The sequence below is a fragment of the Corvus hawaiiensis genome, chromosome 17 (assembly GCF_020740725.1).
Source record: "Corvus hawaiiensis isolate bCorHaw1 chromosome 17, bCorHaw1.pri.cur, whole genome shotgun sequence".
Lineage (NCBI taxonomy): Eukaryota > Metazoa > Chordata > Aves > Passeriformes > Corvidae > Corvus > Corvus hawaiiensis.
Window position 1 is genome coordinate 11003808 of NC_063229.1, and position 21996 is coordinate 11025803.

Consider the following 21996-nt stretch of genomic DNA (forward strand, 5'->3'; position numbering starts at 1 on the left):
GGCCGGGACAGCGCAGCGGCGGCGGGGGCGGCCATGGCGGGCGCAGGGCGCTGAGGGACGGGCCCGCCTCCTCCTGCCCGGCCCGCCCGCTCCGCCCGCTCCGCGCTCGGCTCACGGCACCGAGCGCCGCCCCACCACGAGCAGTTGAGGCAGAGATTGATCCGGGCCGTGCTCGGCGCGAGGGGCGCAGGAACCGCCGTGTGAGGCGGCGGCGGCGGCGGCTCGTGCGCGGACACAGCGGGGTCGGTGGGAGCAGCAGTTTTGTAGGGAGTGGCCGTGGGAGCTGCGGCCCCGCCATCTGCCCGGCGAACGGGCAGGGCACAGCCTGCGATATCCGTGTGCGGTCCTTTCCACGTGTGTTGATCGGCTGGGCCGGGAAGTGTCCCGGCTGAGGATTGATGGTCTCTGTCAAAACGCGTAGTGGTTGCTGAGGCGTTGATGAACCCACCGCGGGGTCTGTGAGTCACTGCAGAAAAGGCAGGAACGCGCTGTTGCCAAATAGGTTGTTGCACCCGGTGAACAGGAGGCCAATCCACACCCAGAGTCGAGGTGTTTGATTTATTTACAATTCAGCGCAGAAATGGGTGCTACATGGGGAATCCACAAAGCCAGCATACCAACGATCAAAATTTCTTACTATTTATACACTTTAGCAAACGAATTATTGTTCATTGGCTTAAGTTGATTAATCCGCATGCTCAGTTTTTTCTTTTGGATACATCAGTGGTCACGATCTGCCCCTGCCCTAATTACCTTTAACCCAGTTGGAGCTGATTTCAGCACAATTGCTGAATTGGCTTTATCAGTGTCTTCCTTATCTTGGAGTTCTCATGGGTCTTGTGGCCCATGAGTTCTGCATTCTTCGTGTCCACTGTCATTGGTACCTCCTTCTTCCCAAGCTTTGTTAACTTCCCAAAACTTCAAAGAATATCCTTCCTTCAGAAAATTTTACATATTCCACATTTTGCAACAAAACCTCGATTTGTACAGTTAAAGGGAGAACAGGCTTAAAATACATACTTTTATGTGTGAAATGCTGCAAATGATACTCCTCAGGAAAATGTAATTTCACTCACACAGACTGGGAATATGGACATGGCTGTGCACTTTTTGCTCTTGTTTTTGTAACTGCAATAAAGCCTAGGCTCCAAAACTCACTTTCATTACAATTGTGCTTACGTTGAAACAGAGAAAACCCACAATGTAATAAATATTTTATTAGAACCATAGAATATCCTGAGTTGGAAGAGACACACACAAAGAACAAAGTCCAATTCCTAGCCCTGCACAGACAGCCCAACAATCCCACCCTTTTCCAAATGCTTCTGGAGCTTTGGCAGCCTTGGGGCTGTGACCATTCCCTGGGGAGCCTGTTCAGTACTCGACCACCCTCTGAGTGAAGAACTTTTTCCTAATATCCACCCTGAACCTTCCCTGACAAAATTCCAGCCATTGCCTTGGGTCCTGTCAACTGGTCACCAGAAAGCAGAGATCTGTGCCTCAATTACTATTTTATTATTTTAATATTATTTTAACTTAGTTCCCCAAACAAAGCTCCAAGTTTATAAACAATGCAGAATTCAGGACATAGAGCTTCAAATATTCAGTAATTCATGCTGTTAGTTGTAGCCAAAAAATAAGGAAAGCTACAGCCTGGCAAATATTCCTTTTGATTGGAGAGGGCTCTTCCTAGGCTTTGATCTAAAAACGAATCTCAATGAATTTGACTCATTAGGAAACAGAAACATTCAGACTATTTTTGAACCTGTTGGCTTGTAAATCTGTCTCTGGCTTAGGTATCCTGTCCTGTTCTTGTCAGCTCCTCCCTAAGAGGTGGAGTTTCTCGGGAGACTTCCATAAAGTGGGAGAGAGAAAGAGGATGCCCTCTCTATGAGGATTTCCTAAGGGAAATATGCTCTATGCAGAGAGGATACAACAGAAGACAATCCATACCACAGTTGCTATTCACAGGTAAAGATTAAAGAACAGGTGTAATTGTCTAATGCTGTCTAATAAGTAAAATAATAAATTGAAATAATAAGGTAAAAATGTGGGAGCTGCTGTTTAGCAGCAGTTTGACTGTGTGGTGCTGACCCCTGGTTTTCAGAGGTTGGGATGGTTGACCAGCTGCAGCAGAAGTTTCCCTTTTCCCCTTCATTGTCCCTGAGCTAAAGAAAAGTAAAAATGGGCTAAGAGCAGCTGCAGAGCTGTGACTTGTCATGAAAAATAATTTGATGCGTTTTGTTATTTTTTTTTTTAATGTTTTTAAGAGTTGGTATTTTTTCTGATCATAAAGATACAAAAAAGAAGTTTGTAATGATTCTATGCAGAATATCATGGCCAGCTGCATTTCAGCAGGAACCATAGTGGTAAGAAAAGGAGGAATAGCTTCAAACTGATAGAGGGCAGGAACATCTTCCACTGGATGAGGTTGGTCCAAGCCCCATCCAACCCGGCCTGGAACACTATCAGGGGTGGAAATTTTGATCCATGCCTTTTTTTCCCCTACTAATGCTCCGAGTACAATGAAAATTCTGCATGTATGGGGAATTATGCAGTATCTTGAGTAATAAATGGTACGTATTTTATACTTCAGGAAGATACAAAGCTGTGCAACAATTCAGGGGAAAAGGTTTCCTACATAATTCTCTCTTTTCCTAGCACTAAATACTGACTTCTGTCAAAAACTCTAATATTCTCCCAAAAGTTGGAACAAAACCTTTCTTTCATTGCTGAGGGAAAACTTTGCAGGACACTCCTGTGACTCCCAAGTTGGATTAAAATGCATGACTACTTTGCTCTTGGGAAATTATCCCAAAATATGGCTTCCATATGTCACAGTCTTACAAGAATCTTACAGTAATGAGGGCAGGAGTAACATGGAAAGTTGGATTCTTTGGGGGCAAGATGACAAAACTGAGATTAAAAGAAACATAACTGTAAGTGCAGTTTATAGATTTTTTACATGAATTAGAATTTGTTAAATCCTAATTTCAAAAAAGGTGTTTTGATGACTAATATTTGGAGTTACGTGGAGCGAATCCCAAACCAAAGTCACTCATTCCAAGAGAAGTCACAAAAATGCTTATATTGAAGGGAAGGAATTTATCTAGAACTGGAGGGGGGGAAAATTCTGCAAGTTTGTGCCAGCTGGTAGAGAAGGGGTTTACTTTATTTATGTGAATGTGATTAACCCTCATTAAAGTATTTCTCTGTGTTCATCTAGTCTTTTTGGAAAATAAGTATCAGGAGCCTTGGAGCATCAAGAATCCTGAAGAGGCATTACCTTGACACCTGATGTGTCTATTTTGTGATGTGCAGAGCTCTGAGGAGAGAGGCCTTTTTCCACTAAAAAAAAGGTAAAGTTGGAGCATAGCCAACAGAAATTAGTCTCTTCTGACTTAAATGTGTTAATTATCTGTTAAATACAACAAAATCACCAGAGACTGAGGAGGGAGGAGGACTTGCTCATTTGCTTTCATCCTTGCTCTTTTCATGGGCTAACTCTTATCTCCAGTTTTTCTTGGCTGCTGCAATTGGCTCATTCAGAACAATCGGTGAGGGAAAACTGAGGGAAGGAATGAACATAAAATAAGTGTTGTATTTATATTTAAGGGCTTTGCATCTTCAAACAGCAGTTAAGGGAAAGGTGGGTGAGAAGTGACATCCCAGATCTGGGGATATTGTCTCTGTCCCACACAATAGTGATGTGTTAATGTCTGTCACAAGGTTTTATGGGTCACATGTAACAACCCTTGTGTGAGACACTACAAATATAAGTGAGGCCAATTTTAGGAACCCAAAGTTTAAAAAAAAACATTAATTATGGAAGCCCAAAGGATAAATAAGTAAAGATGTATCAGCTGCAGGAGAAAGTCAGTGCACTGACCACACAAAAGGTTTTGGAAAAAAGTGGAAAGTTTTAAGGAGAGGTAGTGCTGAGGGATTTGTAGGTATCTGTCCTGGGGACAGTATCTCAGCATAAACTTCTCTGGTGTCTAAGGAGAGACAGGTAAGGTGCTTATTAGACTGTTTTAGAAGCTGATTGATGGTTATTACTAGGATTTCCCAGCAGAGTTTTCATTTCAAACCAAATTACCAGCATGTTACAGGAGAGGAGGCCTGAAGTGAAACAAAACTCACATTATAACCAAAAAAGCTCCTCCTGCTTTGCTGCCAGGATAATGTAGATTCAGACCAGTAACACAGGAGTAAATTTCCCAAATTAAAGGAAATTAGGCTTTAACAGGAAAAGAATTAGGAAGACAACAAGGCAGGGAAAGAACTGAGGTGTTGATGATGAACATGACACATGTTTAGTCAGCAAAGGTAGATCTGGCTTTAACACAAAGGCGTAGAGGTTTTGTGGTTGAAAGTGCAGCGTGCTCAGGTGGCATTCACTGGGTGTGCACATTGCACCACCATTATGTTAAAGTGGTGCAAGCCTCTTACTAAATGTGTGTTAGAGGAATTTAATACCTGTTTCACGGCAGGATTCCTTATGGCAGGCATCCCCTGTTCACTGCTGCTTGTGCAATTCCTTGTTCTGCGTGTTCCCTTTCTGTTGGTGTGTAATTCCTGGGTTTGAGCACTGATGCTAAATTTATCCATTAAAGTATGTTATTAGCTTTTCCTAGAGCATAAATCACAGTGCAGTTTGATCTACCAAACCCTAAAGTATTTCCCCTCCATGTTATGTCATTTATAGCAACTCTGTAGCTGCAGAACAAAATCTGAATTCCTGCTTTACCATAATTGTGGTGTTTTGTACTTTTGCACAGGAACCTGTTGTGGTTTTTTACCTCTTGGTGTTCCTGGGTGAAGTATTAAAACTGTGCAGTTTTACAGCTGGAGAAAGAAGCTGACTGTGCTAATAGCAGCTTTTCCAACATTATCCTGAGCTTTTGCTACCAGAAGTCTCATGAATAGACTCCTAAAAGATGTAATCAAATTACTTGACAGACTCCTGTAATTCTGTGCAATCATTCCTAAGCAGTTTGTTGGGTTTTTTTTCTTCACATTTTCATTCCTTAATCTTAGTGAACACTCTACCTGTCTGGAGTCCACCTGAAATCCACGTTACCAACCCATGAGGAAAAATGTGCATGATCAGGGTAATCAAAGAGCCAAACCTCACACATCTAAAGGCTCTTCAGGTGCCCAGGTCAGGGGTCTCTGTATGGTGTTGGGGGTGTCCTGTACTCCTTGGGATCCCTCAGTGACTGTGAGGTGTGGATGTTTCTGGGTGCCACTGTTTCAAAAAGTGACAGAAGGAACAAACCACATAAATGGAAGTTAACTGTAGCTGTTTGTAGCAGTTTGGATCCTGGAGTGGCTTTTGAGTAGCTTAACCATTGATAAAGGACGTTTCCTGTGGAGGCTCCATGTGTTGGATGGGCAGATTCAGACAACATTCCACTCTCAGCACTCCGTAACTTGGAGCCAGAGGAAGGCATCACAACAGCAATTTGCCAAACAGTGTGAGTAGAATAGAAAAACCAACCAAGTCCCAGTGGAATGCGCACAGGTGGGGAGCACAGCTGCTGTGAGCAGGTGGTTGTGCAGCAGCAGCCTGGCTCCTCTGCCATGTTCCTCCGGTGTCCTTCCATGCTCACGAATCATGGCTAAAGCTGCCGTTCCCGGGATCAGCCCGGGTTTGCAAGCGGACAGACGGGAGCGGGCCTGAGGGAGCCCCGAGGGGCGCGGGGAGTGAGCGCAGAAGGGGCATAGCCGCCGCGCTGTCCGGGGAGCGGCCGCCATGGCGCTGAAGGCTCTCCCCGTGAGGAGCGGCCGCCATAGCGCTGAGGGGCGGGGCCGCCGCTCTCCCGCCCAGCGCCCGCCGGGTCCTCCGGGAGCCGCGCGCCAAGGGCGGCGCTCTGGCCCCGCCGCCGCCATCTCGGTGTCGATGGTGGCGGGGGCGGGGCGGGGCAGCTCCGCCCAGCGCTGCCGCGGAGAGAGGAGGAAATGGCGGCGCGGCGCGGCTGAGACCCTCGGCGGCCGCGGTGAGAGCCCCCTTCTCTGCCCGCGGTGAGTGCGGGAGGCGGGTGGGGGAGCACCGGGGCGGGAGGAGAGTGGGAGCGGGGCCGCCGCTGCGGCGGGGAGGTCGCGGGAAAGGCGGCCCAGCCGCCTTTGGGCTCGCTATAAAATGGAGGCGGGCGGGCGGCCGGAGCGGCTCGGGTGCGGGGGGGGGGCGGTTCCCCGGGGATCAGCGGGGCGCGGGTACAGCCCGGTCCGGCCCGGCCCGGTCCGGAGGAGGCGGCGGCTCCGTGCAGGGCCCCGGAGGAAGCTTGTGGCTCACGCCGCGGCGGGGCTGGAGCGGAACGGCCGCTCCCCGGGTGGAGCGGGCTGAAGGCGGCTCCTCCATCTTGGGGGGAAGGAGAGGCGAGGAGAGGCCGGGTGTGCTCGGAGCCCGTCGCCGTCATGGCCACGCTGACGCCGGGAAGCTGCTTCGTGACGGCACCACCGACTGTACCCACCGGCCCCGGGCCTGCGCCGGGGGTGCCTGGGGCGGGGGAGCGCCCTTGGGGACCCACAAACCCAACCGAGCGCAACCGAAATCGTTCCGGGGCTTCGGCAGGGGGGACGGAGACTTCCCTGCCTTGGGGAAATGTTTTTCTCTGGGCAAAGGAGGGGATCTCCTTATTGGTGAGTTAAACACGGGGAGTTGAACTTCATCATGTTCTGCTGACTATTTTGTAGGGAGAAAAACCCGAATATTTAGACAGTAGGAATTATTGGCTGGCTTTAAATATTTAATAAATTCCTTTCCAGTAACTATTCCTTATCCCTGGCACTAATGTACTTAAACGGTACTAATGTACTTAAATGCTGTCTTTTGGAGGTGATGATAGTTTGGAGCGGTTTGTCTGGCTCGCAAAAACCATTATTCGGTGGCAGCCAAATTTTGTTTCATACATAGTTTTCAGTTTATACCTCCAAGCGGCAGCGCATGTTTTAGTTGTGATTATGAAAATCTAACTATTTTAGCTTGTCGTTTTTAACTTGGAAACAATGTTACAATCTCGTAATGTATTATAAAATGAATGTGTATTACACTCGCCCTGCAGTTTTTATCTTCAGTAATTTGAAACAGTATAACATGCTCTTTTTCTTGCATGGGCTTTCATGGGTTTTCCTTCCAGGAACTTTAGGGAGGAAAAAAAATGCTGATTCCTTTTTATTTAACTCAGAAGAATGTATATAGCATTCCTAAATTCCCTGGGGTTTTTGTTTGGTTGGTTTTTTTCCCCCTGGATAATAGAGTTGAGATTTTTTTCAGAAATAGCTCTTTTGAATACTTAGTAATCACAGTCGTGTTTAACTGAATTCTTTGGCAGGTGATATTAAAACTATATTTTGCCGTATTTTATGAGAAATTTTTCACTGTTTGCTTCTTTGTGTATTTTCCTCAGTTTTCTTTTAAGGGGTAATTTGAATTAGTTTAGCTTTAACAGTCTTGGTGCTGCTTCTACAAACAAAATTTGCCAGATGTTTAACCAATTTGATTGCTGGTCAATGAAAAATGAAATGTAGTTACTCTCCAAGTGTACCATATACTGTGTTAATTGTAGTAGATATTCTGGGTTGTGCTCCACTTTTATGTGTGCCAGCTGCTTGTTATCGTTCCTTGACATTTAGAACTTTCTCTAGGAATAAATATAGAAGTAAGCTCAAAATAGCTGTTCAGCTAGGCCTTAAATTTTTTTCATTTGACAGTTCCAGAAACATGTCAGGCATAAAGATGTTTTAATGCACTTGGGTGAAAGAGTGAAGCCTCACATTGGCCTTCAGCCTCCATTGAGAGTGCTTGACTCCAATGATTTGAAAATCAAATAATTGGTGTTTTCAAGACCAGCCTTTAAATCTTTATTTTTTACGAAGTTTTTGTGCTTTTTGTTTCTATAAGGGATATTTTCTGTTGGTATGCAAATGAAGGTTTTGCTGTGTTGCAAATATATGTACAGTGCAAAAATGCCTACAGTTTGAAAAACTGTTGAAATATGAAATAATAATATAAACTAATATCTGTTCACACTGTGCTTCAGAGGGTGTTTTCATATAATTGAAAGATATATTTTGCATTAAAAAACCAAGTAATACCGAAACCCTGAAACCCCCCAAAGCAATGCAAATAGAATCGAATGTAGGTTAGTAGATAAAATTGAATAAATATTTTTTCAGTGTCTAGTGGACTCCCAAAAGCCAGTGTTTGTTCTGCTTAATCCAGCTTCACTACTAAGACTTTCTGGCAGTTGATCACATTATTTGTTTCTGGTTTAAGATAGTAATTGTCTTTATAGCTGTAATTTAACAACTGTGGGATTTTAATTCCGCACAGCCTGAAACTTTAAGCTGGAGGTATTTGTGGGAAGAGGAAGAACAAGGATTAGAGGGGGTTGGGCTGAGAGTTACGAAATGTAACTGATAGAAGTAGGAGAAGGGCCTGGACTGGGCAAGAGTGGGATTACATGGCTTTAGTGGTGTCTCTGCACCAGTTTTATTCTCTGGTTCACTTTCTGCCTTGTGTCTCTTGTGCCACAAGTAGTAGGGCAGTGGTAGGAGATTTGAGGAGAGGATTTTAATAGAAGGGAGATTTCCCCAGTTTATGCAAAAGCTGGTTCCTCTTTGTGTGTGCAGTCAGGCCTGACTTCTCAGCTCTCAGTTAATGCTTGGAGGGTTCACTGCTGGGAAGTTTTTATCTAACGCAGCTTCTGAAAGAAGCGGATATTCCACAGGTGTTACTGATGCTGGTCTCAGGAGCACTGATAGACTTTGAGTGTAAAAAGCTTAGATTTCCAGTTAGGCAGCTCAAACGCACAGATTTAATGTGCATTATGTGTGTTCTCCCAGTAAACTCTAATCAAAACTGGAAACTCAACTGTGTTTACTGCATCCTTAATAACATAATCAGCGTGCTGTAATTACTACCAAATTTGGAAGAAGTTCATTTCTGTTTACTTCATTTAATGAAGCTGTTTTGATGAAATAAGAATGAAAATGATAGCTAGTTTCAGAGGTTATATTTTGGCTTACTTTCTACAAATGAAATAAGGGAAAAAATTGTAAAACCACGTGATTGTTTTATTCAACAGCTGTACTGGTAGGGTCAGAAATTATAGATAATTTATAAACAAACAAGATGTGGGATTGTGAAAGGTTAGACTTTAGGATTCTCTGATTTAGCTGTTGGATTTACAGCTGAATGTTCCTAACGGCTCTGATAAAGAACTGGTAATTTCCGTGATGTCCTGGTGGAGGAATGCCCAGAGGGTGTGAATTGCCTTCCCAAAGAAGTGGTTCCTGGGCAGTTGCTGAAGAGATCAAGTTCAGTAGCAGAAATTGAACATTAGGCAAATAAATAGTATGTATTCGCGAAATATTTTCATTCCAGATGATGGAGCAGGAGTGCTAAAGATCCTGAGTGATACCCAGGCAGTGTTTGTAATTGATACTTCTGTTGACTAAACTTTCAGCCATGACTTGTAAAATTGGCTATTGTTGGAGCCTTTAGAAGGTTTCTTGTGCAGAGATGATTGTGCTTGGGCTTTTAATCTAAGCATTTGACCACCTAAAGTCGTGGTTACTGTTTCTTAATCTGTATAAAAGGCAACAGGAAAACAGCAGAGCTCTCTTCACTGCTTTGATTTTGCTCACAGCTTTCCTTAATGGGCAAAATCTGTTTGTTACCTGAGTTTTGCTCATGCTGGTCAGACCCTGAAAGCAGAAGTAAACCTGACCCAAAAATTCAATTTTTTGGGGGGTAAATTTTCATTTTTAGGGCAAATATGGGATTATTTTACTCAGAAGACTGTGACTAAAGGCTTCGGAAGGTGTTGTAGGAGGAGTGAAATGCCAAATGTCAGTTTGCTACTAAGTCAGTATCTGCCTAGGCTGTTAACCACCCATGGAGTTCTGACTAGAAAATAAAAGTGACGTATGTAATACTTTTCTTCCCACTTAAAATGAATGTTTTCATAAATGCAGAAAACACTACAGTCAATATGAATTTTGTTTCCTAAACACGGTTACGGGCTTACAGCTTGGAGGACGTACACAGCGTAAGTGCCTTGTGTTAGGGGTTACCAAAGTTCATCAGTGCTGTTGTCACGGTTCTGTCCCCAGCTGCTGACACAGAGCTGTGCTGGCAAAGCCCCTCCTGCCTACACACCTATCTTAGAATCTCTTTGCCAATATAACTACTTCTTCCAAGGAATTTGATTGAACTTTCAAAGTCTTTTCCCCCATCCCGCGGTGAACTGCTTCCCTGCGTCGTGGGGCCCATGATAGAGCTGAGGTTAAGTGTGCAGCTGCACTGAGAACCCACTGCACAGAGTGGTGCTCACCTGCCCCACCCTGCAAACAGCACAGACAGGTAAAAGTACAGTTTTGCATATCTAATTACACCAGTATGAGGCACTCGTGCCAGCACAGTTCTGTTGATTAGGGATTGTAGCCCTTACTATTCCTGACTTGTGCAATTGTGACAGGCAACATCTGTAGTACAGATAGGATCTGTTATTAAATTGAATGCTTGTGTTTGCCAGATATCTGATGGGCCTGCTGCTAAAGTGCCTTGAGTATTTCTATGAAAAATTGCTATTTAGCTGAATTTAATTGTGAGAACTTCAGTCAGCCTCAAAGAAGCTCTTTTTGCTACTTACCCAGAATAAAATGCTACTGTAATGCCTGGTGCTGTTCTCATTCTGCTACATGACCTACCCAGTGGTCCATCCTTTCTTCCCTTGACTGCTCGGGTCCTGTGTGCTGCAATATGAAGTAAGAGGGTTTTAACCTGAAAGACACCAAAATAAACTTCAGTGTGTTTGTGTTTTGCTTTGCATAAACCAGGGAGCTGCTCTGTGTTTTTGCTTGGTGCAGTTCTGTTGTACTATGGAGTTGCTCATTGTCTTTGCTCTCTAACTGCTGCCGGGCCCAGTCTGTGTGTGCTGCTAATGTGATAATCTGCTGCTGTGCACACACATTAAATTCATCACTTCCAGGAGGTCCCACATTCCCTGCAAATGTTCAGGAATGCTGTCCTGTGCAAGCACAGGTTTCCATCCTGTGAGGCACTGGCCCTCCTATGAGGCTTATGTAAGGTAAGTGAGCAGCCTGACAGGAACCATGGAAAGCCTGATGGTGTTTTAGTTTCAGACACATCAGAGAGGGTTTGTAATGTGTTGACTAAAGGCATTTTAATTTGGAAAGGCTAATGTTTTTATTATTGCAAGTACAGAGACCTTGTGAGTTATCTTGTTATTAAGGGAAGCTGTTTCTTTTTGGAATTAATCCATTTCCTTGTATTTTAACATGTAAGCTGTCAAGTTGGTTTGCTCTGAAGTTTATTGTTAAGTTAAACTCTTCACTATTTTCTACTTTTGAAAAGTATTGATCTTGTGAAATTTATGAATGTATTAAGCCTCATTTTTCATGATGGAAAAATCTAGGAGATTGAAAAGTCGTTTCTGCATATTTGAAAATTTTAAAGAGTAGTTAATGTTTGTTTACATTTTAAATCTCATTAGTTCATTGGCGTCAACACTGTGTGTTGGTGGTATGTGGTGTCATGTGAATGTGCACTTAATGGGCTCTCCTGTACCAAGACAGGATGAGTGTTTTGCACCATACCATGAACATTTGAAATAACTTTTCAGCACCAAACATAAAAACAGGCAGAAAGTCTGCAGACCACAAAGCTACACTGAAATGTCCTGAGTGTCCTGGGTGCAGAGAGGTGGTAGCGATGGGCTCTACTGAACAGTTCTGGCACCACATCATTACACCTCAGGGTCCTACAGTACCTTCAAAGATTTCTTCAAAAAAACATTGGAGAGGTTGAGGAAGGGGATCTCAACAGATGTGTAGAAGCCTCTGGATTAATTTTTTCCTCACCTGCTCCCTCTGGTCATCTCACTTCATTGGAGTGCTCAGGTGTCCTCAGGGAGCTTTGCCCTCCTGTGGTGTGGGTACCATAAACACCCTTTCTTTCCACCACCTTCAAAGTGTGCAGATTCTTCATTCTGTGGTTCAACCATTCTATCTTGGGCCAGCCTGATCCCCTAAACCAGTGAGTTCTTTTCCATTACTTTTGGCAGGGACTTGATGGGGTACTCCCCAACACTGAAAAACGAGGCTTCACAAGGACTAGAATCTCTCTGTAATGGGAGACAGGGAGGCGAGGGCAGAAGCAGCAGGTCTGGGTGAACTGAGGTGTGGTGTGAGACTGGACTGTAGGTGTCTGTGGTGCCATCCCTGACAAATTAATACCCTGTTATGCTCTGTGCATCAGAGATTGAAATACTATCCTGATACTAAAAGCTACCTTAAAACCAGATCTTGGTGATAATTTCTCTTAATTTGGCTGTATAGAACTGTTCTACTGGCCTAGAATAATTACTGCTTCCTGCAGTGTTTAAGAGTGCAGGTTTCTTAAATTGGGCTGGATTGTTCTTGGGGAGCATGACTGTGCTACTGCTCAGTCTACATCTTGCAAATTTACAAGCTTTTTAAGTTTTTTAAATGGGAATAATACATTGACTCTAGAATAGAAAGGAAAGAACTGCCACTTTTAAGTTGTTAGTATTGTGGGTAGAGGAGGTGGTGGCTTTGTTTTTAATCTTGAAATTAATTTACTTTGGTTAATGATAGCCAGCAAAGCACTTAGAGATAAGTGCTTTGTAGTGTTGTTTCTCTTTGGTTTTGTTCTTTTAGATCTAACTATAATAAGCATTGAAATACTGTGATTTTATGCAAATTCAATTTTTAATGTGCTATTTCAAATGTGAACTTCTGGCATAAAATTTTTGTATTTACCAGGAATGTCTGGACTTTTGACCTTGAGCTGCAGCTTGGCTATGGCAGTCAAGTAGTGAGATAATAAATTATTTGGAGTGAGGGGGAGAAGTTAGGACCACAACAATTTTCTTGTCTCACAATATCCACACTTAACTTTTAGGACTGTGACCTCTTGTTCTTCAACTCTCATTGCCTCTCTTTGTCACAAGGTCCATTTCACAACTGTTTGGAAGATGTCAGCCTGCCTTCTTAGGATACACAACTTAGTGAGCAGTGGATATGTTTTACATGAAAATAAAAGGCCATGTGCTGGCTGTAGTGGGGGGTCTGATTTTCTGTTGCTTTCCATGCTAGTAGAGTATCTGTTCTTGTATCTTTCATGGCTGAGCAGATGGAGGGAACATCTCCAGAGCCAGGGCAGAAGCTGTTGCTGCTGTTCTTGGGGGTCACTGGATTGCACTTTTGTCCCTGGTCTCACTGGAACTGCTTGTTCCTGTACAGAGTAGGTGATGCCCTACTGGCATCCTTTGGGCTGCTTTTGCAGTGCTTGTTGATGCAAGGGATTAATTTTGCTGCTGCTTAGCAGGTTTCCCAGCTATCATGTTTGCCAAAAAGGGATGCAAAATAACTTTCAATGGGATCAGTCTTCTGAGTAGGAATGCATCAACTAAGACATACCAACATTTCTTTTATGTGCATCAGAAATTATATCCTTATATGAGTTCTCAGACTATTTTGTTTTTCCTCGCGTGGTATTACTATATTTGCTGATTAGGAATTTCTAACACTTAAAGAAGGCTATCGTAGGCCAAGCCCAGTAACTCTTTACAGGGAATAAAATGAGAAAATAACATAAATTGTGACTGAAATAACTGTTACATCATTCTGACAAGGATGCTTTCTTCCCTGTTTGTAACTTCCTGCAGTTTCTTTGATATTTAAGAAACCTGACTGGGATATCTTTGTTTCAGCCAAGTACTTTGCATATCAAGCTAATTCTGAAGAAACCCATAGAAAAACATAACTAAAACCCAGGTACAAGTCATTCTAACTTAAGCTAGTATCTTATATAGTGGAACAGACTGTGTTTGCATTAGGACATGGACATGAAATTGGTCACTGATGAATATACCTGCTTTGAAAACCTAGGTGGTGTGAAATCATGCTTTGGATTTCTTTGCACATGAGAAGAGTCTGCCTTCTCACCAACTTTCATGTTCAGAACCTTATGCTGGCCATTGTGGTTGTTGAGATTTCTGTCCTGTCCTTGGGCATGGCCGTTGCATTTCCATAATGTATCTAAAACGATAACGGGAGTTTCAGTATAAAGACTTTTAAAATCTAGAAGATGTAAATATTGTCTATCACAAGTCTTAAAGAGGAGTGAATCTTCCTTCCATGGGTGTTTGTGTAGGGGTGAGTATGTGTGTGATCTTTCAAAATCACTGACATTTCTGTAGAGTTCTCCATGTGAGTAGCAGATAAGCGAATGAATAGGTTTCAGATAGTAATCATTTGGACTAAAGTATTCGTGCAAGGGGCTGGTATAATCCCTAATGAGATACCAGCATTGGTGCAGATCACAGCAAATTGGCTGAGTGTTGACATCCAAGATCAAGGAATAAGATGAGGCCTATTTTGCTATCTAGATGTGAGAATGAGGGAATAAAGATCTCTGGTCTTTCATACTTATTCCTCAAACACTAAATAAAATCCCCAGTAAACTGAATCTGAAGAATTTATCCGGAATACTGTCAGACTATTTTTGTACACAAGTCCTCAGATAAACAAGAAATGAAGTTACTTTTAGTACATGTTAAAGGTTTTACTACTAGGCTTCCTTTCAAAATCATTTTATAGAGTGAAGTCTTCTCAGTTACCTGAAGCAGGGAATTCTTAATGTAGTTAAAACTATCAGCTCCAGAAGAGACAAAACCTTGATGCTGTCAGAGGACCTATTGAGTTTTTTATTTCCTCTTCAGGGAAATGAGAAAGACTAAAAGTCGAAATCCCGATCCGAATGAATATTTTTCATGATTTATTGAATTGGCCTTTATCTAGAAATACAAACACAAAAAGATGGGCCAGTGTTGGTGTTCTTGAAAAACTTTGTCACCTCAGATGAAGATGTTATGTTGGGCATCCTAAAAAGGGCTTAATGAAGTTAGCAACAGCAGATCCAGGTGTCTTCACAGCCCATCCTGCCATGAATATCTCAGCTCTGTGTTACTGGCAGAGGTAATTGTCCTTTTTCACCTGAGATTTCTAAGTGCTGAGTCACAATGGCAGGCAGTAGATAAGAGTGTGCTTCGATGAGGTTTGGTCTGAATGTGAGAGGGAGATGACAAGCGGGTTTTTTGTTCGTTTAATGAAGGTATGTTGGAGATGAGATTTTTAATGTGTTGAAAGGTGTTGCAGTAGCAGGATTTGAAATATGGGACTCTCTTTTCCATCTCTGATTAAACTGGCTGCCGAGTCTGCTCTGGAATTTTTTCAGTCTGTGTTTTCTGAGAACCACAAGGGTTTGCAGTAGTTGGAGAATCCACAGGGCTACTGAATGGGACTGCTGGGCTCTCTGCTCCTGCAGTGTGGCAGCCCTGTGATTTCGGGTTTGTTACTGCCTGAGAATAGTTGACCATAATTGAAATTAAAAGCTTGTGACAGTTCTGTGATTTTTCTAGGGTACAATACCTCTGTGCTTCAATTGCTTCTGGAATTTAAGTCCAGAATGAAATCAAGTGCCGAACTTTTTTTGGAAAAATTGAAACATTTTGCCTGAAAATTAATGAGGGAGGAAAAAACTAAATAAATATTTCCTTGACTGGGCCTTCTTTCTTGAGATGCTGTGCATCAGCTTTATGCTCCACTTCATTTAAGTGACTGTTCTGTTTCACTGGAATGCTCATGCTACTGCAGCAACCCCTGATTTGTATTTCTAAATTCATTTATAGTTGGTCTAAAAACCTTAGACATTTTCCCCCTGGAGACTACTTCTCACAGAAGCTTTGAACCTCAGCAGGAACCAGAGGGCCTTTTGAATATATGTCTGTTAATGTTAATTTGCCTTTTTATCCCATCATTTATAGAGACTCTTGCCTCAGTTTTTTCAGAGGAACAAATTATCCTTTCTAATATTCTGCAGAAAACTAGATATAGTTACCTAACATATAGATAGAAAGAGAGGATCATGCTGATGGGAATCTACTAGGGGAAATACAGTAATTTTCAGTTTCCAGCTGGAGCTTCCAATTTCAGAAATATGATTAATATATTGTGTTAGGAGAAATAAAGTTATCATGGATGTTCAGCTCATTTAAAACAAGATTTCCAGTTGCTGCTTCAGTTGATATTTCTGTCAACATGTCAGGTGCAGTTGAACAGTGAACTTGAGAACAAACAGAACAAAATGAACAAAAAGTCCCACTGAATCTGGAAGAGAAAGAGGTATTTGAAGATTCCAAAGTTGCTGTATGTTGTAAATATTTTTGCAGGCAGTTTGTAGAACATTTGCTTAAAAGTGCAAAGTGTAATTGTGACTTAAGGCTTCATCCTTTTGTGTTTTGATAATACTTGATTTTGCAGCTTCTTCTAGGCACTTAAGTTTAGCCTGTATTAAGGTGCAATTCTGTAAGAGCAGATTTGTGTAAAGTAAGTTTGAAACTTCCTCTGTTTTTCATGAAAAATATTTTGAACCACATGGGAAAGGAAAGAGATGAGATACTAAATAATAATAAGAAACAACCAGGCATTTCACAGCGAACATATGAGGTCTGTAACGTTAGTGAAGTGCGCTGTATATTTATATCTCTCAAATTTGGAATTATTTTAAAATTGGAGTTCCGTAAAAATTTTTTCTTGTAGGTAATGGAGATAATATGGGTAACAGCAATTAGATACTATCTACTAGAGCAAAAGGAAGGATGATTCTGGCACAGAATCTTTGTTTTCAGGTATTACTGATGTTAATGCTGTTCGCTGTTAAATCAGAGCTGGAGCCTGTGCCCTGGGTGGGCAGTGACTGACACTGGAAAATGCACTTTGGGTTCAACCAGCTGTGTCTCCTAAGAGATGGTGCTGATTCTGGGTTTGAAATGTTGTAGTGATACTTAGTGACTCAAACCTAATCTGGAGAGCACCTTGCACACAGGGCCTTGAATGCCCAGGTGCAGCACTGTGAACACAGCCCTTCAGACAGTTCTGTCTTCAGTGTAAATTACCCAAACAGGAGGCACTTTCTGTGTGTGCTAGAGGCTTAGTTTGTTTCATAGTTTAAAACAGTTAAGAACTGATTAGCTGATTTTCCTCTTCCTTTAGGCATATCACTTAAAAATTGCATGATGTGTGATCAGTTGGAGATTCTGAACAGGGAGATTGAAAGGTTCTTACACAACTACACGGTGGAAGGAGGCACGTTAAACTCAGTGACGGACTCCCTGGATATAATCCCTGATTCAGACAATGGAGCAAAATACCTATTAGAGCAGGTATTCAATGCCATGAGATACAGCACCAGGGTCTTTATAATTAGTGTGTTCTATTCTTTTTTGTTGTTTATTTTTCCTACTGTTTTTGGAGTGGTAGTGGTTGGCTGAGGCAAAGAATGTACATAATCCCCTATAGAAAAGGCACAGGGGGAAGAAGAAATACTGGTGTGAATCTAGCTCTACACTCCTGTTGTTTTTACTAATTCTGCTTTGCCGCAGTCACACAAATCTTGAGATTTACAGTTCATGAAATAAAACGATCCACTGATGAAAATGACATTCAGGAAGGGGTTTGTCTTTTCCCCTTTCCTTGTTTTTTGGGGCAGTAATATTGGAGAACACCTAGATATGATCACTGATTAGGGAGTAAAAAGTGGTTTTTGAAGAGCGCAGATGCTTTAGGAGTTGGGGCTCCAGAGATTTGGAAAAAACCAAAAAAAAAGGTATTGCTTAAAAATCAAAGTCAGAATATGTATTGGCACGTCTATGATGGATTATCTAACCTATTTTAAAATGTATATGTCTCCTCACCTGAAGTATTAACAACCAATTTTTATTCCTTTCAGAGAATTATTACTGTTTTAGTTATGTCCTACACCTGCTCTGGCAGTTGCCCTGCATTTTTAACAGCATAGTGCTGACACACAGGGTCTGTGTTCAGTTTCCTTCTTTTGTCTTCACTAATTTATTGGATAGTCCAGTTCATTCTGTCCAGCTGGTCCTCCTTTTCCTCCCAAATTCTTTTCCAGTGCTCTTGTAGTCTGGTAGACTACTTTGGATTAATGCAGGCATTTTCTACTGATGTTCAAACTCAGGTGCTGGAAGCTGCAGTGTCTCCTATGATGAAATTTTGTATAAATCAGTAAATCTGCCCTTTTCTAACTTGGGCCATGCTAATGGAGTGTAAAAGCATTTCTGTATTTTCATTGACAACCTGCACTTAGTACTAATTCCACTCTCAGAATGCTTTTAAATACTGCACACAGAATAGATTCTTCATTACAGTTTTGTTGCTGTTCTGGAAATCTTAATTGGATCTAAATGAATTAATGAGAGGGCAATCATATTTTGTATTTCTTTTGAAAGTCTCAGCTGTTGGTAGGTGGGGAGGTGGTATTGCTTAATTTTGACTTTTTTTTCCAGTTCCATTGTTTTTCTGAAAGTGCAAAACTGTCAAGAAAACAAAATAATGGAATTTGCTTTATAATGTAATCTAATAGAAGCAAAACAATTCCAAATCTAGGAAAAAACAGTAAGATGAGTTAATAAATATGTCAATGCCTTATTTTGTCCCTTTCTTTTTTTCCAGGAGCCAGCAGGAAAAAGAGGAGTGATAGTCTTTGGACCTGCTGAGATCTCAGAGATTCAGCGTGGCACTTCTGAGTCAGGAAATTCAGTATGTGCTGGCTGGAGGATGCTGAATGACTCTGATCCGGTGCTGCCCTCCTCTGTCTCAGCTCTTCAGGGAGAAACCATTCAAACCTCTGATGCTGTGTCAGGTAAAGAGCATGTTGGAGAGCCTTCTTAGTTATTCACATTTTAGCTGAAGTTTAAATCTCAGAATTTGGGTAACCTCTTCTTGTAGCTTTTAACATTTCTTCATGTTTCAGGATAAACAAAAGATGTAAACTTTAACTGTTTTGACTTGCTCCCTTAATTATATTGTGACCTTTCTGGTACGAATATAATTTTACTGCTGTTAAAAAAAAAAAAGTTAAAAATTCATAGTTAGTGATTTTTTAATGGGGGAACTTAAAGGAATTTCATATTAGATTGAGACAGTTTGGTCTCATTACCTGTGTACTGCAGGCTTAAAATTCACTTTTTATTCTGTCTGTGATGTTAAAACTAATCAGTTACTATTTAAGTTAGTGTTCTGAGGTCTGCTGCTTTTCCAGTGACATTTATAGTATTCACAGTTACAACTGAGGTGTTAATTTTTTAAACATATCTGCATAGATTTTTATGTTTCCATAGCATTGCCCCTTAACATTTCTGTTCAAGCAGTGTTAAATATAACACTGAAAGCAGAGGACTTGCAGAGGAGTGATTGTGTTAAGACAGAACAGTAATAGAAGTGATGAAGTATATGAAATAAGGAGGCATTTATTCCCAGGGAACATTGGAAAACTGGGAAAAGCTTGCTGCAGGATGTCTCTGAAAACTTGTAGCTGTGTTATGTACAGCTGTTAGAAACCTCTGATTCTTCAGTGCTGTTACTTAGGAATTCTGCTCATGTTCCCTTTTGGCTTACCTTTGCAATTCCTCAGCCAGGGATACACATATCCAAAAACATTCTTGGGGAGAGTTGGGGCGTGTTCTTTGTTTTCAAGTAAGTGTTTCTATGTAGCCCATTCTTTGAGGTGCAGTTACTACTGCACGTTCCAGTTCCCTGAGAGCAGTGTCGCTGCAGCGGCTGCAGCGCAGTGTCTGTGCCCTTAGGAGCAGTTCCAGGGCATGCAGCTCTCTGGAGGTGTATTGACTTGTTCAAGCCAGGTTATTCCTGAATTCATCAGAATACAGATCCTCCATTTATTTCTCTCATTTGCTTCTGCCTTCTCAAGTAAGAGAGTCTTCTAGTAAGCTGGGAAAGACTTTTGAGAAAATGGAGATGTGGTTGTCAGCACAGATTTTCTTTTTTTCTGTGGCTGAGTCTGTGACAGTTGGAGGTTCTTTGCTGAATCAGTTTGGGTTTTTTTGGGTCATTCTAGTAGATCACATAGGCTGGTCCTTGACATGCTTATTTACAAAAACGTTTTCAGCCTTTCTTACATTTCATTCCACAGAAAAGTGAGTGGAACTGCTGTAGAGTTTTTCCCCAGACAAACCCCAGGGAGTAGGTTCATACTATGAAGGAGTTTTTTGTTTGGTTGGTTTTTTTGAGAAATACCAGAAATCCTGAGGCTACTCAATAAAATGTGTCAGTACAGTATCCAAACCCACACATTTAACTTTGTACTTTGAAAGAATATTAATGCCTTGAAATACAGGTGCTTGTTACAATTAATACGAAGATCAGAATATTTACTAATTACTTAGGCTATGAATATTTTTGAATGAGAGTTTTGAACCTTATGTTTCTCTTCAGCATTTCAGAGTGGGGGTAGTGTTGCCTGTACTATGGAACAAGCTGGAAACACAGTGCCATTAGAGTCTGAACCTAATACTGACAACATGGAAAACAGTTCTCCTGGTAAGAGTTCTTCCTTTCCGATTGAAAATGTGCTTATTTGTCCATTGTGTACGTATGTGTGTTACATATATGTAAATTATTTTAAATAACTCGAGAGTTTTTAACAGGAACAGCTGGATTATGTTATCATATTGATCAGTGATTGATGTATTTAATTGTTACTGCTGTTGTATTACATTCACAAGAAAATATCTGTTTTGAGGCTCATCATACGAAGTAGAGCTACATAGATGTCACGAAGAAAATAACATGTTGAAAAAAGGTTTTAAGGAAACACATCTTTCATCACCACCACTTTATTAACTATTCCCTTGTTTTTAGCATCAGTGTTGGATGATAAAGGTGAGCAAAGCAATGAGGAAGAACAAAAGTCTGTCAAGCCGACAAGTAAAGAATTCAGGAAAACCTGGGGGTTTCGGAGGACCACGATTGCCAAGAGAGAGGGTGCAGGAGATGCTGATGTGGACTCTGGTGAGCAGCAGCCACAGCAGCAGCAACAAGGCATAAACCTCAGGAGGAGTGGACGGCAGCCAAAGCGCACGGAGAGAGTGGAAGAGTTCCTGACCACAGTGAGGCGTAGGGGGAGGAGGAGCGTTCCCACTACTCTGGAGGATTCCAGTGAAGCAGCCTCTGGTCCAGCCACAGATGCTGAAACTGCTTCCGAAGACAGTGTTGAGAGCACTCCAGATACAAAACCTGTCACTCGGAGGATTTGCACCAGGAGTTGTAAGGAGCAGAAAAGCCCTAAAAGCAGACCCGCAAAGGAGGAAGAGGAAGAAGAGGAGGAGGAGGAGGAGGAAGAGGAGGATGCTACTTCTGATAGTGACAGTGATGGGTTAACGCTAAAGGAACTGCAGAATCGGCTAAGAAAGAAACGTGTTGAGCAGAAACCTCCTCAGCTGGTGTTGAAGGATGTGCAGAACCACCTGAGGAAAAGGAATTCAGAACAAGATCCTGCTAAGACAGGTGATGTCACACCTGAAAAACACGATGAGTCTGAGCTGCCTGTCAAACAGGAGCCTGAGACTGCAGACAGCACTGAGGTTGCGAGTCAGGTGGTTGTGTCTGAGGAGGACACTGAAGATCTTGAGGCTCAGAAGGAGGAAAAGCCTGCCCTTGGTGCAAAGGGGGCCTCAGATGAGGAACCTGAAGAACAGCCCAAAAGCAAACCTGAGTCCGAGATCTACGACCCAAATGCCCTGTACTGTATTTGTCGTCAGCCTCATAACAACAGGTAGGCAAAGGAGTCAGCTGCAGACACAGTGTCAGGAATTGGAATTTTTCTGTGATGAATAATTAAGCCAGATGCTAGTGCTTACTTTTTGAATGAGCTTTTGGGTTTGTTAAATTTTGGCGGGGAGTTTATAACAAATACTTAAAAGAGGATAAACAAATACAGAAATAACCAGTGAGGCAGAACCATGCATTAGTGCTTTATTGGGGTGCTTAAGTTGTGTTGCTCGAAATATCCATTGAATGTTAATTGTCTTTTTATTTCACAGTGTTTTACTGTTCCTTGGTGGG

At 42.1% G+C, this 21996-nt stretch overlaps 1 protein-coding gene and 1 long non-coding RNA gene across 5 annotated transcripts in view; both read left to right on the forward strand.

Moving 5' to 3' along the window:
* Window positions 1-88: 88 nt before the first annotated feature.
* LOC125334544 lies at window positions 89-5741 on the forward strand. Of its 2 annotated transcripts, XR_007207165.1 has the most exons (4): window positions 89-549; window positions 1797-1971; window positions 3227-3359; window positions 4782-5741. It is a non-coding gene; the product is annotated as an uncharacterized LOC125334544 (long non-coding RNA). The 2 variants fall into 2 exon arrangements; XR_007207166.1 differs by lacking the exon at window positions 1797-1971.
* Window positions 5742-5932: 191 nt separating this feature from the next.
* Window positions 5933-21996, forward strand: part of DIDO1 (death inducer-obliterator 1) — a 48782-nt gene continuing 32718 nt past the window's right edge. Inside the window, exons 1-4 of one of the 3 annotated variants that reach the window (XM_048322298.1) lie at window positions 5933-6027; window positions 18589-18778; window positions 20368-20472; window positions 20794-21706. In XM_048322298.1, coding sequence (XP_048178255.1) covers window positions 18694-18778; window positions 20368-20472; window positions 20794-21706 — 1103 coding nt within the window. In that variant the 5' untranslated portion in view covers window positions 5933-6027; window positions 18589-18693. Of the gene's footprint in view, window positions 6028-6247; window positions 6646-18588; window positions 18779-20367; window positions 20473-20793; window positions 21707-21996 lie in introns of those variants that run through there. The other 2 variants (XM_048322297.1, XM_048322299.1) reach the window with 2 other exon arrangements.